Source organism: Astyanax mexicanus, chromosome 21, assembly GCF_023375975.1.
Source record: "Astyanax mexicanus isolate ESR-SI-001 chromosome 21, AstMex3_surface, whole genome shotgun sequence".
NCBI classification, from domain to species: Eukaryota; Metazoa; Chordata; class Actinopteri; order Characiformes; family Acestrorhamphidae; genus Astyanax; species Astyanax mexicanus.
The window spans coordinates 31,122,704-31,136,800 of record NC_064428.1 but is presented as its reverse complement, the minus strand read 5'-3'; the positions used below and the strand labels follow the sequence as shown (position 1 = coordinate 31,136,800).

The window sequence follows — 14,097 nt, the reverse complement described above, 5'->3', positions numbered from 1 at the left end:
GAAAGCGGTAGAGAGACATTAGCAGTGTATACAGTGAGAAAGAGAGAGAGATAGTGGTAGAGAGACATTAGCAGTGTATACAGTGAGAGAGAGGGAAAGAGAGAGAGAGATAGTGGTAGAGAGACATTAGCAGTGTATACAGTGAGAGAGAGGGAAAGAGAGAGAGAGAGAGAGAGAGAGAGAGAGAGTGGTAGAGAGACCTTAGCAGTGTATACAGTGAGAGTGAGAGAGAGAGGGGGGGAGCTGTCCGGGGATGTGTGGTGCTGAAACCGCAGTTACTCCATTGAACGCTTTTTTGTCTCCGCTCGGCGGAACGGAAAAGCCACCGAAAAAACGACGGCGGCTCCTCCTCCTCTTCCTCACATCCTCCTCCCCCTCTTCCTCTTCGCCTCTGAGCGCCGCCTGGGCTGCTGTTTCCCGGACATGCTCGGCGTTGCTGCTGCTGTTGCCGGCAGCCTCGGGAACGGAACCCCCGCCATAGGGCAGGAGCGGGAAGGGCGGCTGGCGGTTCGGGAGGAACGGCTGGGGAGCGGATGGGATCGGCCTGCGCGTGCACGTGATGACACATTCTGGGATGCTTTGGTGATGCTCTGATGGGCGTACTGGCTATACAGGACCCTGTCCTGCTGCTGCTACTGGCTGGCGGTTGGTGGTACCAAACCTGAACGTCGTCTACAACGTCTACAGTCCAGTGGTCAACGGTTTGGAACTGGATGGAGTGGGATTTGATTGGGAATTATGGAGCTACAGACTGGGATCTAGCATCTTCAGCCTTCCATGGCTTTGGTTCCAGTTGAGGAATTTGCTGGATGATTTCCATTGCATTTGGTGCTGCCCAAATAATGGATCTTAGAACCGGATCCCCAAAAACCCAGAACCATCTAGACATGTTTTTTCTATGTTGTTCTGCTGTGGAGATTCCGGGATTGATAAGCCTCGTGGGTGCAGGTGGATTGTGTAGCGTTTAAAATTCGGATTGTTTGCTTGTCTATATATGGGCTGGCAATCCAGTTTCAATGGGTAGGTAGGAAATTAGTGTAGCACACGCACGCACGCGCACACACGCGTCTATACACAAACACATACACGTAGCGACACACACTGTTGCACCTATAACGTGTGTAAAGCGGACATTGTTGATACCAACGTCTAATCGCTTTTAACGTTGTTATCCTTTTAGCCTAAACAAATACCCGACCTGACACCGCAAATGCAAACGTTTGCCATTGATTTTTGATTTTTATTGGTGACACATCTTAAAATAAGTCGTTTTCAATTTTAATATTTGAACAATTGTTGAGAAAACACAACAAACGTTGGATAGTGCCCTGCTTTCCAGGCTTTTTACCCCCCAAACGTGACCATCCAGCGGAGCTTTTATTGAAAGACCAACTAAAATCAGTACATTCAGACATATTTATACTATTTTAACACGTTTCCCAGGCTGTTCCTCAGACCTCCCGCAAATGTGGATGTTCGACAGCTTCATAGTCCAGTAGTTATTGTGCATTAAATCTGTCAGCTTAGACCCATTTTTTATATTTTAACAGGCTGTCCAGGATTTCCTCAGCCACCAAATGTGGATGTTCAGTGGATCCATTGTCTAGTAGCTATTATCCAACTGCTTTTACCTATGCATTAAATGCTGTCAATTTAAATAAATTCTAATTTTAATTCTAAATTTAACATGTTTTTCAGGCTCTTTGATGCTCATTGGATCTATTGTCTAATACTCTATATCTAATATTACTAAAATCTGTCCATTTGGATATATTTCTATTATTTTAACTTTTATTTTTAATGTTTTTTTTTAGAAAACCTGAGGTTCAAGCGCTTGTTTGCCACGTTTTGCTTGTTTCTATAGGTTTTAAATAGTCAAACATCTTAAGACTTAAGAATAGAATTTGTTTTAACTAGATTTTGTTTTTAATATTTTTACCATTTTTTGGGGGGATAAGATAAGATAATATTGTTTAAGCGTTAAAACTGGCCTGTTTTAAGTCCCCTAAGTGGATATATTTAAGGGCCACTGTCCAATTTTACTGATCACTTTGTCAATTTAGTCATATTTCCAGTATTTTAACAAAATTATTTTTTACCGTTTGAATAGTTGAACATCTTACAATCTGTTTTAAACAATCTCTTAGAAAATGCCAATGTTTAATTGTTAGAAATTCCCAATTATTAAGCGGCTCCGTCGTCCAATAGCAGCGCTTGATTTCAGCACGTGCAACGCGGTTTAAAAGTAAGCGTCTCGTCGTTTTTAAATCAACCGTTTTTTACCGGTGAAAAGATACGTTGCGCAGCAGAAAGCGGCCTTTAATTGGGTACACATGTTAAAATCTGAAAATCTAATTTAACACGTTTTAAATAGTTTTTAACTCATTTTATTTAAGAAAAACTAGCTTTTAACCGTTTCTTGTTGGAAGTGGCCCGTTGTCCAGACGTTTCCAGCCGCCAGCACGCGGTCCAGCACCCCCACACCACCAGAGCCCAGCTCCGCGAGTCCAGCCCGAGTCCAGCCGCCTGGGTGTTAGCAGAAGCCCGCGCTGTCGCCGTGCTGCTCCCGGTTGTCCAGTAAAAGTGGGCACATGTTGTTGGCGGTCGGTGTCACTGCTGTGCGCTGCCGGGCATTGCCGAGTAGGACACCGATGCTGCGCCGCCAGGGGAAGCAGAAAGGCCGCCGTCGAGTCTTGCTGAGTGACCTGAAGGCTCTGCTGCTCAGGCCGCCGCCGCTCACACCCATGAACGGCCAGCAGGCGGCGGGGAGCGCCGGGGCCAGCAGCGCCGAGTGGAGCCGAGCCGCCGGAGGGACAGAGGGGACCGGGGGGACCGGGGACAGCACGGGCGGAGACGGGGACAGCCCCGCCCAGGACTGCCCCAAAGAGAAAGTGGATAAACTGGACAAACTGGGAGAGAGAGCGTCCCTCAGCAGCTACACCGACAGCGGGGCCAGGACGCCCCTCTGCAGGATCTGCTTCCAGGGACCTGAACAGGTAACCTAAGCTTACACACCTGAGGAGAGAGGAGAGGGGAGGGGGAGGGTCAGTGAGTTCATTTCATATCAGGAAAAGTGGGACATTTTTATAGCTATATTAGTATTTTCTATTGATACTGGCAATTTAGTGAAAACTGAATTTCATAACAGATTGAGACACTTGGGAAATGCCATAACTTAATATCAGGTTAAACACGCTTGGCAAGTAACCTGATGTTTCTCTGATTTTGCTTTTTATAGGTATAAGTTTAGAGTAAAGAGTAAACTGAACATTGTTGTTTTATTCTATAAACTACGAACAGCATTTCTTCCAAATTCCAAATAAAAATATTGTCATTTAGAGCATTTATTTGCAGAAAATTAGAAATGGCTGAAATAACAAAAAAGATGCAGAGCTTTCAGACCTCAAATAATGCAAAGAAAACAAGTTTATATTCATAAAGTTTTAAGATTTTTTAAGATAAATAAATATTTGGTGGATTAACATATGACACAGGGGAGGCATGTAAACAAAAGCTTGTCAGAGAACCATTTTATGTTTTTATTTTTAGTTTTTATTATCGTTCATTATAGTTTAAACAACCTCATGGGCTCGGCCTATTCCCGGCCCCTGATATATATCAGGTGAAAAAAGACTCTACCATCAGATAAAATGGGATGCTTTTTGCAAATGCCATTACTTAATAATTTTCATATATTCATATATTCAGGCAAACTAGAGCACAGGACAAACATAAATCCTTACATAATATCAGACAAAGTATGACACTTTTGGTATAATGTGGGCACAGAATCACAGTACAGTGATATCATCATTACTGTGGACCATGTGTCACAGTATCGTATAATATCGTATTGTGAGATGTGCCAATGGTGCCAGTGGGTTCATGTATAGGTTGCTGCTCCAGCCTCTGTTGGCAGTATTTCACTACTTGAATTAGACATTCTAGACTTTGACTCATTATTCATAACTGTCTCTTCTGTCTAGAAGAGAAAGAAGGCTTTCCACCAGATTTTGGAGGAGATTACTTTGAGGATTTGATTGCATTCATTGACAATAGTATCCAAAAGTATTGGATGGAGCAGCATCATTGCAGAGAGTAGAGTTTGATCAGTGCTGGTTGGCATTAAACCCCTCTAGCCACTAGCCAACACCTGGCATTAGGAATAGGGGTGGGACAATATATACTGTAGATATTGTGATTGTAATTGGCCTTCCTAGTTAAGGAGAAAAAGAGATAATAAATAAAATAAAATAAATAAATTACAAAAATCTGGTCACTTTTGGTAGCTACATTATTTTATTTAATATCAGGTAAATTGGATTGTATTTAGTTAATTAAGTTTAATGTTAGGTGTAATGTGACACCTTATTTGTCCCCTTAACTTAATACAAATTCATATCAGTAAATGTGAGACACTATTGCCAAATATTTTGATATTCTCTTGTTTTTTTTTAAATACATCTGTTTCATTTACATACTTCTACAATTTCTTAATACATTCAGTACACAGGTCTGCTAGTCTCCTGCTTACTTACTACCTAGGGCTTTGGATATGTACAGCGTCTATTTGTTAATAAATATGATGATATGATTACAAAGCTTACACACGTCTGAGTGTAACTGGTTGGTGTTGATGTAATAGGCCTATAGTGTAGACACTCACTTGTAGTTCACTATTTGATGGATGATACTACTCTTTGGGGTTCAAGACCTTAGAGTCTTAATGTATGTATGGTTATGTATAAGTGTGTGTGTATAAGTGTGTGTGTATGTGTGTGTGTGTGCTCTCGTACCTCCTGATTACTCTGCTTCGGTGGTTTTATGAGTATGATATTTGTCCATAAGCAGTGCAGGCCAGTTGATCCCATTACTTAAAGGTTAACTCAGTGGCCATATATATGCCATATATATAGGTGTGTAATAATGGCAGCTTTTAAGTACCACAGTACCACTGGAGAAAAAAATATGAGACCACTTCAGTTTCTGAATCAGTTTTTCTGATTTTGCTATTTATAGGTTTATGTTAAACTACAGACAACATTTCTCCCAAATTCCAAATAAAAATTTTGTTATTTAGAGCATTTATTTGCAGAAAATGAGAAATAGCTGAAATAAAAAAAAAGTGGCAGAGCTTTCAGACCTCAAATAATGCAAAGAAAACAAGTTCATATTTATAAAGTCTTAAGAGTTCAGAAATCAATATTTGGTGGAATAACCCTGGTTTTTAATCACAGTTTTTATGCATCTTGCCATCTTGTTCTCCTCCACCAGTCTTACACACTGCTTTTGGATAACTTCATGACACTCCTGGTGCAAAAATTCAAGCAGTTTTCAAGCAGCTTGTGATCATTCATCTTCCTCTTGATTATATTCCAGAGGTTTTTCAATTTGGTAAAATTAAAGAAACTCATCATTTTTAAGTGGTCCCTTATTTTTTTAAGAGCTGTAGTATGGACAAAAGTATTGGAACACCTGCTTATTAACTATTTCTTTTGAAATCAATTGCTTTAAAAAAGTAAAAAATATTCAGACAGTAGTAACTGTCTCTACTGTCTAGGAGAGAAAGAAGCATTTCTACTTGATTTTGAGAGTTCGATTGCATTCTCTGACAAGAGTATGCAAAAGTATTGGATAGAGCTGGGGGGCTTAAATCCTTCTACTAGCCTACACCGGGCATTAGGCATCGGGATATATTGTAGATACCTGTATATTGTATTGTATTGTACTGTATCAATATGTGGCATTAACTATGGATATTTTTATTGAAACATAGGTACTCCTAAGACTTGCCCCCCAGTTTAACTTACTAAAGTTACTGCTTAATTACTCTACATGGTGCCGCTATAATTAAATGAATAGGGATGTGAAATTCTGCGAAACTGACACTAATAAATCCATAATTCCTGGTATTTGCTTATTTAGAAGTTTTTATCCTCTTCAGTAACACAGACGCCATGAGGTATCATACCGAATTGACTTGTAATATATTGCCTACACGTATATATATATTCTAATATTTCGTTAGAGCGCCTTTAGCTTTGATGGCGGCACGCATTCTCTGTGGCATTGTTTCAATAAGCTTCTGCAATGTCACAAGATTTATTTCTGTATTTTATTTGCATTCATTTTTCACCATGATTGATAATGGTAGAGTCTGACAGCTGCACAAAGCCTTCTCTAGCACATCCCAAAGATTCTCAATGAGGTTAAGGTCTGGGCATTGTCATCTTGGAATATGGCCGTGTCATCAGGGAAGAAAATTACATTGATGACCATATGCAGCCATATGCAGCAACACCAGATTGTGTCAGCAATGTTTGCAACATAAAATAGCTGAATGCAGTCATTAGAAGGGGTGTCCACATTTTTTGGACACATAGTATATCGTCGCTGTCCTATGAAAAACACTCTCCATTTTTGTCGATTTTTAGTTTACTACATAATTTGAACAGACAAACTGTCCCTTATGCTGTGCCAAAATTTCTTATGAATGGACCAATAGAAACTCTTCTAAATGACCTGAAATAAACTATTTTTTCATTGACTTCCATTGAAAGTTTTTTCTCTCTCCTGTAAAGTTGCTGTTTTTTGAGATAAGTGTTTTTCATTGGACGATATGTGTATATAGAGCCTGTTAGGAAAAATTGTCTTCAGCCTTTGGGAAGAGGCCTCTCTCTCTTTTCTCTCTCTCTCTCTCTCTCTCCCTCCATCAGTGTGTGAAGTGTTAGGGTGGTGTAGCTGGCTGGCGGCTGATGGATGGCTCTCTGTCTGTAATGAGAGCGGTGCAGGAAGCAGATGGGGCTGTGAGGAGACACTCTGGCTGAGGTGTGTGTGTGAGTTAGTGTGTGTTGGGTCAGGCTTTGAGTCACTCTCACTCTTTTTGCTCATATCTGCATCTGCATCTCTCACTCTTCCTCTCTCTCCCTCTCTTTTTCTCTCTCTCCTTGCTCTGACCCATGAAGAAACATCAAACAGCTCACAGTTCAATCCAGGACAGCTGCTGCCTGCTTCCCAAACTGCCCACCACCACCTAAACCCAGATAAAAAAAAAATACAGAAATTCTGGCTTGTTCTCTTGTGGCATGGCCAACGCAGAGCCAATTACATGCTTGAGAAAAGAAATAATGCTTTTTTTTCCTTTTCTCTCTCAGTACCTTGCTCACCTCTTGGCCTCTCAGAACCAAAAAGGGGAAAGTAATGGGCTCTGCAGCACTCCAGCTCTGTTTAAACTAGAGATAAAAAACGATTGAGTAAAATGGCAGGGAGAGAGGCCTGTAACAAACAGGAGGTGGAGATGTTTCAGCATTTCTCAAAGCTCTGCATGCAGGACACAATCCCGTTTGCATAATTTAACTCCCACCCCGGTGATTAATTAGCCCACTGTGTCATTGTACTTGATACGTACTCTTCTAGGCAGAAGGACAGAAGGACGTGTCCAGCTGAAGTTAATAGACTCAGAATATTATACCCTATATCATTTAGCCGTTTCACAGACATTAAGCTATTATTAAGCTTAGCCTAGGACTTAACAGAATAGAGATTTAACAGAGTTTTTCTATTGAAAGAAAAACATATAGTTAACAGCTAGGCTTAAAGAGGAACTAAACCCTAAAGCAGGAGTCTGCAATAGGCCTGCAAGCATGAAACATCTGGCCCGTGAGGTTGCTCGAAAAAAAAATAGAATGTTTCTCTGGTGAGCTTTTGTTTACATCCCTCCCCTGTCTCTCTGTCCGCTCAGTTTGACTTTAGCTTCCACCCGTTCTTGGGCTCCTTATATCTCTTTATAAGGGCATTTTTTCGTGTCCCAATTCTCTAGTCGGGGGAATAGTAGTGTATTGGACCGCGACCCTGAGGAATGCTGTGTTTATTTATTTATTTATCCATTTCTTCTTGGGTTTACCTGCTTTGAGATCAACTTTTCTGATATTGGGTTTAACAACCTTCTGGGCTGGAGAGCTACTAGTCTGTAGCACTCCATCCCATTACACTTCATTTTCCAACTCCTGCCCTAAACTCTATTTTTTCCATTAATAGCTGAAGTGTGTTCCTCTTAAGTAGTGAAACACACTAGTCCTGCTTAAAATGTTTTACAAACATTTTCTAACCTTTAAAAAAGCTTTTATTGTGGTCCTTTTCATCTCTGCAGCAAAATGCAGAAACATCACAATATGTAGTTCAGACAATCAATAATACCGCCCAGGGATGGGCAATATTATATCGTATAGAATATATTGTGACACAGAAATATCATGAAATTAAAAATGCATATCGTGATAATAGGGATGGTCTTAAAACTAGTCCATTATTTACTGTGAAGCTTTAGGTGTATTTATTGTATAATTGTTTTAGTGTATAGTTTTTGTTTGCAGTTTATATGCATTACAAATATTGTGCAATATTATTTGCTGCATTATATTATTTTATGCTATATTATTTATTTTGCCACATTATGATTATACTGTTATTCTATTATAATATATTCCTGCAATTAATTAATTATTTTTCTGTTTTCCTATTTTGCCAATTATATCGTTATCGCAAAAATACCCTGAAATATCGTGATATTATTTTAGAGCCATATCGCCCACCCCTAATACTGCCCCCTGCTGACATCCAACCATCTGGGTGTCACTGCTATCAGAGGCACAGTGCTCAACCCAATCAGCTCTCCTTTCTGCCCTGCCCCTACACCCATACATCACCCTGTGCCCCTCTTAAACTACCCCTCCCATTTGTTTTAGCCTTTTTCAAATTTTAGCTGTGAAGTCAGCTCAAAATATCTGTTTAGTGCCCCTTTAAATTCTGTTGGGAATCTGACTCAAAGTGACTTAGAACTTCTTCTTAGGTACTGGATGAAATTAAAACATCATGAAATAAAAAAAAAAGTTACAGGAATAACCTCTAGCCTTTGATATAATTTCCCAGAAACAATTGCAATAAATGATATAACCGTCATGACATTAGGGCCATTTTATGTAACTGAAATAACAACAATAATACATTAGTATAACCTCTTAAAGCTCACCTTCCGTCGTTTTTTCTTTCATTTTAAAATGTCTAGTTGTGGTCTCTAGTATGAATGAATGACATGTGAGCCGTTTTTGTAAAAAAAAAAGTGCTCAGGTGTCTCTGTATAGCTTTTTTTAATGGACTGTTTTAGGGGTGTGTCCAAAATGACCGGATTCCAGCTTTGCTCATGAATATTCATACATGCAAACAGCATGCAAATATCTCTCCTCTGATTGGCTAGGAGCACTGCGACGCCCCTCCACCGCTCTGCCGCTCACTGCCTCCCACCTCCTAACTGATGAGCGGTGATGTTGCGTCGCTTCAGCTCCGCCTCTGGGAGTTTCTCGAGCCAAGGTGGGCTGGTCTGTGAGTTTCTGCCTACGTAGGCAGAAAGATAATTCAAAATTCACCCGTTTTTCGGAGGGGGGGAGGGGGGATTTCTTTGCTTAGCTCCTGCAGACAATGGGGGCTGCAAAACAGTTTAATGTGCAGGTGTACACATTCAACTCGGAGAGACCTACTGTATTCCACAAAAAACAAGAAAAATCGGATTTTCGCGGAAGGTGACCTTTAAGACCCAGCGTCCTCATATGTGGACATTCCATTTCTGCTTCTCTGCACCGTTATTGTTAATTTTTTAAACGTTGACCCTTTAGCCTTATATGGAGACACTGTTCCAGTACTATTTAGTGGTCACATGAAAACATTATACTGCTTAACTGATTAAAAACAAGATGGCGAGAATCCCAGGCAAAAGTTTCTACAACCAGGTACAAAAAAAGTTTGAAACTAGGTTATTTTCTTTCCGTAGAAAGAAAAAATTTAGTTTTTTGACTAATTGGGTCTTTCTGATCCCAATTGGCAAGTTTTTTTTTTTTTTTTTTTTTTCAAAAATGTTCCTATACAAAAAAGAGAAAGTTAAGTTTCTTTATTTTTTATACTTGTTAGTAGTATAAAAAAAATAAACCAACTTGTCTTGATACACAATCAATATCTCGACTCATTCACGTCAGTGGGCACTTTCTACTAATAAACACAATAACCAATATTAAGGTCAACAAACTTGATTGGGGTCATGTCCATATGTTATATGAAAAGTCAATCAAGTAATTATTGTGAAAGGTCTAACATTGAACCAGTTAAAATAACAGTTTAGGTGGGTGTCCCACATGTTGTCTATACATGTTGTCTATAAAAGAGATCAAGAAGCACAGTGGCTTAGTGGTTAGCTTTAGGTTGCAGTAGTGCCTGATGCAGGCCTCCAGGTGGGCAGTTGTTTCCGGTTGAGAGTATGCTGTGCGCTATTGGCTGCTGCTTCTTACCGGTGTGTGGATGAGTGAGAGTGTGAAAGGTTGTGTGTATTCTTTAACTGATGCCATGAAAGACCCACTTTTGTTTCCATGAGGAAGCAGTATTGTATAGTAGGAATAAGTGTGAAGAACCTTGTAAATTGGTAAATTGAATTATATAAACTTTATAAAGGTTGTGCACCTAAACTATATTGCCAAAAGTGTGATTAGTGATGTGAGGCTTGGATGGAGCTGCTCGACCATGGAAACCAATTCAATGAAGCTATATCTATGCAGGGTTCTTTAGCTATTCTGAGCTGCTGTAGTTCCCAGTCTCCTCCACTGTGTTATTATATCACTGAGAGTTGACTGTGGAATATTTAATAGTGAGGAAATTTCACAACTGGACTTGTTACACAGGTGCACTGGGGTTCACTGAGCTCCTGAGAGCCACCCATTTTTTCACTAATGTTTATTAGAAGCAGGTTGGATTGTCTAGGTGCTTGGTTTTATACACCTGTGGCCATGGAAGTGAATGAAACTCCTGGGTTCAAAGATTTGAATTGATGAGATGATACTTTTAGCAATATAGTATTAGCCTCTTTACAATACTTTTTTTTTATTTTTAGTATTTTTAGTGGGTTTTTAATACTTACATTGAATGTAAATGAAATAATTTATAAAGTATTTTGATTAAAATCCCATGCTTTTTTATTATCAGCGATGGTTCTGTATCTCTCAGCTTGTCCAGAAATGCATGTGTAAAGTATGTAATTAGGATCAGCTCAAACTCTATAGTGGCACATTTACTTGAACAGAAGCAGGAGAAACTCTTTTAAACGTTTTTATTAAACAACAAATAAGCAGTATTTTTGTCTATACTGTGTAGGTCTCTCCCTGCTCTTCATGTATCTAAATTAATGTAGCTCTGATAAAGCACAGCTGATCCTAAATCAGCACTTCTGCTGCTCTACACTGAGGATTGGGTGTTGATGTTCGAGCAATTTGATTCACAATTCATAGCAACACGCTTGTATTCCCCGTGGAGAAGAAGAAGAAAGGGTATTTCACACACTGATCTCTCGCTTTTATTCCACTGACTCACACAACTACACAGTCAGGATTGGAAACTCCAGCACGGGTATTACAGCAGTTTACATTTGATTTTACATTAAGCTGCCGCAGGGACGGTCTCCCCGGAGGAGCCCGGGGTTAAGCGTATTGCTGGAAGGTGCTACAGCAGCAGCCGCTGGCGGAGATCCAGCTCATGGCCTCCTGAATCATGGGTGGGTTATCTGACAGATGTATCCCAGCCCCCATAGTGCTGACAGTGCTATGATTTCCCTACGCTCTCCCCGCATTTCTGTGTTACAGATAAGGAGACACTGCATTCGACTGCATAGTTTAGCATTGTAGTGTATACAGGCAGGGAACAGAGGCAGATTAGCGTAGCATTCAATTTGTGGTACAGGCAAAAATCTCAATATATATATTTAACTTTTCACCCTGAATGTAACTGTTCATGCAAGAAATATTTAAAATAAGTATTCAAATATTCATATCTAATTCATATTTATATCTTATTTGTGTTTCACGCTAGAGCAACAAGAAAAACACAGTCATTAGCATTGTGCTAATGACAAACCTCCCACAAGTACTTCAAATTTTAACTAATTGTAAAATTAGTAAAATTGTATGTGGTTTAGAACACTGTACTAAGGCAAGTGATTGGTGTTTTAGGTGTGGCAATCTACAGTTTAATTCCCTGTTTGGGTGAGAACACACTACACACTACACCAACTGGAGTCCTAACACTATATTCCTGTGTAACATGTAAACATATGGAGAAAATTAGTATTATACTAATTATACAGGCTAATACTTCTTCTACAGGCTAATACTATATTTTAGTCAGGCTCATACTAGTAATACTTCTATTTAAGTAATCTTAATACTGCTAATACAAGCTAAAACTAAATTTAGTCAGGCTAAAACTAATGATACAGTTTAATACTACTTTCTGAGTCATTTTAATTCTACTAATACAGGCTAATACTATATTTTAGTCAAGATAATTCTGCTAATAAAAGGTAATACTGCTGTTTAAGTCTGGCGTATAGTATTAATACTGGCTAATACTACTATTTTAGCCAGGCTAATATTATTAATATTAACTATTACTATTGTTTTCATCAGGCTAATACTATTAATACAGGCTAATACAATATTAAAGTCAGGCCTACACTAGTAATACTTCTGTTTGAGTAATGTTAATTCTACTAATACAGGCTAATACTATATTTTAGTCAAGATAATTCTGCTAATAAAAGTTAATACTGCTGTTTAAGTCTGGCGTATACTATTAATACTGGCTAATACTACTATTTTAGTCAGGCTAATACTATTAATATTAACTATTACTATTGTTTTAATCAGGCTAATGCTATTAATACAGGCTAACACTATATTTTAGTCAGGCTAATACTACTGTTCTGGTCAGGATAATAATATTAATATTGGCTATAACTACTGTTTTAATCAATAGGCTAATACTATATTTGAGTCAAGCTTATACTATTAAATCGGCTAATACTACTGTTGTGGTCAGGCTATTACTTATTTAATCAGCTATTAATATTGTTTTAGGAGGCTAATATCAATAATACAGCCTAATGTTATATTTTAGTGATAATGAAACAAAATAAAACAATAAAATGCTTCTCTGGTGAGCTTTTGTTTACATCCCTCCCCTGTCTCTCTCTGTCGCGCTCGGCGTGATTTTAGTTTCCGCCAGTTTTCTTTTTTTCGCTTCTTCTTTGGCTCCCATGTTCAATTCCACTTGAGGAGCGGTGTGTTTATTTTTATTTATTTTTCTTTCTTCTTGGGTTTACTGCTTTGAGATCAACTGCTCTGCAATTGGGTTCAACAACCCTCTGGGCTGGAGAGCTACTAGTCTGTAGCACTCCATCCCATTACACTTCATTTTCCAAAACATTTTTTTTTCTTTTTGTGGCCCACCACATAATGGCTTGGAAAATATCTGGCCCGCGGCCAAACTTAATTGCCGACCCCTGAACTTGTGTAACCCAGACCTGGTATTAGGCAGGGTGCCAATGGGTTCATGCTTATTTGCTCCAGAGAGTCCTAGACATAATAAGCTGTGTGCTTATTATGGATTTTCACATATCTGTGTCACCAATTGGTGCAACTTAAAGTAGCAGACGGTGTGCATTGTACCCTTTTCCAACCCCACACCCTGTAGGGTGTTCTCTCAGTCTCACAGTCTCTCTCTCATTTGTTCTTTTCTCTCACTCAGACAAGATAGCAGAGCCACACTTAGTTCAGATGAGTGAATCTCGCTAGCACATGAAAGGTCTTCGTCTCATCTCTCTTCCACAATCTTTCTCTCTCTCTGTCTCTCTCTCTTCCTCCCCCACTCTCTCTCTCTCTCTCGTTTTCTAAATTCCAGTTCCGCTCGCGGCTGTGCTCTGCCTCTCCAGGTCGAGCCAAAGTCCTGTCACTTAATCGCCCTCTCTCTCTCTGGCTGGATATATATATTTAATGTCACAGCCATCCACTGCCCTGCATGTTAAAGGCGCCCCCAGCCACAGTCAGCCAGCCTGTGTCCGACACGCAGCTAAAGGCCAGCGGAAAGTTAGAGAGGGACAGGGAAGGACACTGATGCTCTCAGACACACTCACTGTCCCTTCAAGTGGACTTTCTTACGTAAGGACAAACGAGCTGTGAATCAATAGGACCTTCAGATTGGACAAAAGAAGAAAGAGCTCTGTGAATG

The 14,097-nt window shown here is 39.5% G+C and overlaps 2 protein-coding genes across 3 annotated transcripts in view; one reads left to right on the top strand and one right to left on the bottom strand.

Moving 5' to 3' along the window:
• pcca (propionyl-CoA carboxylase subunit alpha) overlaps window positions 1-14,097 on the bottom strand; it is a 238,898-nt gene that overhangs the window by 101,745 nt on the left and 123,056 nt on the right. The window lies entirely within an intron of this gene.
• The window catches only part of marchf4l (membrane-associated ring finger (C3HC4) 4, like), a 39,260-nt gene continuing 26,978 nt past the window's right edge, over window positions 1,816-14,097 (top strand). Inside the window, exon 1 of the mRNA XM_022674629.2 lies at window positions 1,816-2,996. Within this exon, the coding sequence (XP_022530350.2) occupies window positions 2,592-2,996 (405 nt within the window). The 5' untranslated portion in view covers window positions 1,816-2,591. The remainder of the gene's footprint in view (window positions 2,997-14,097) is intronic.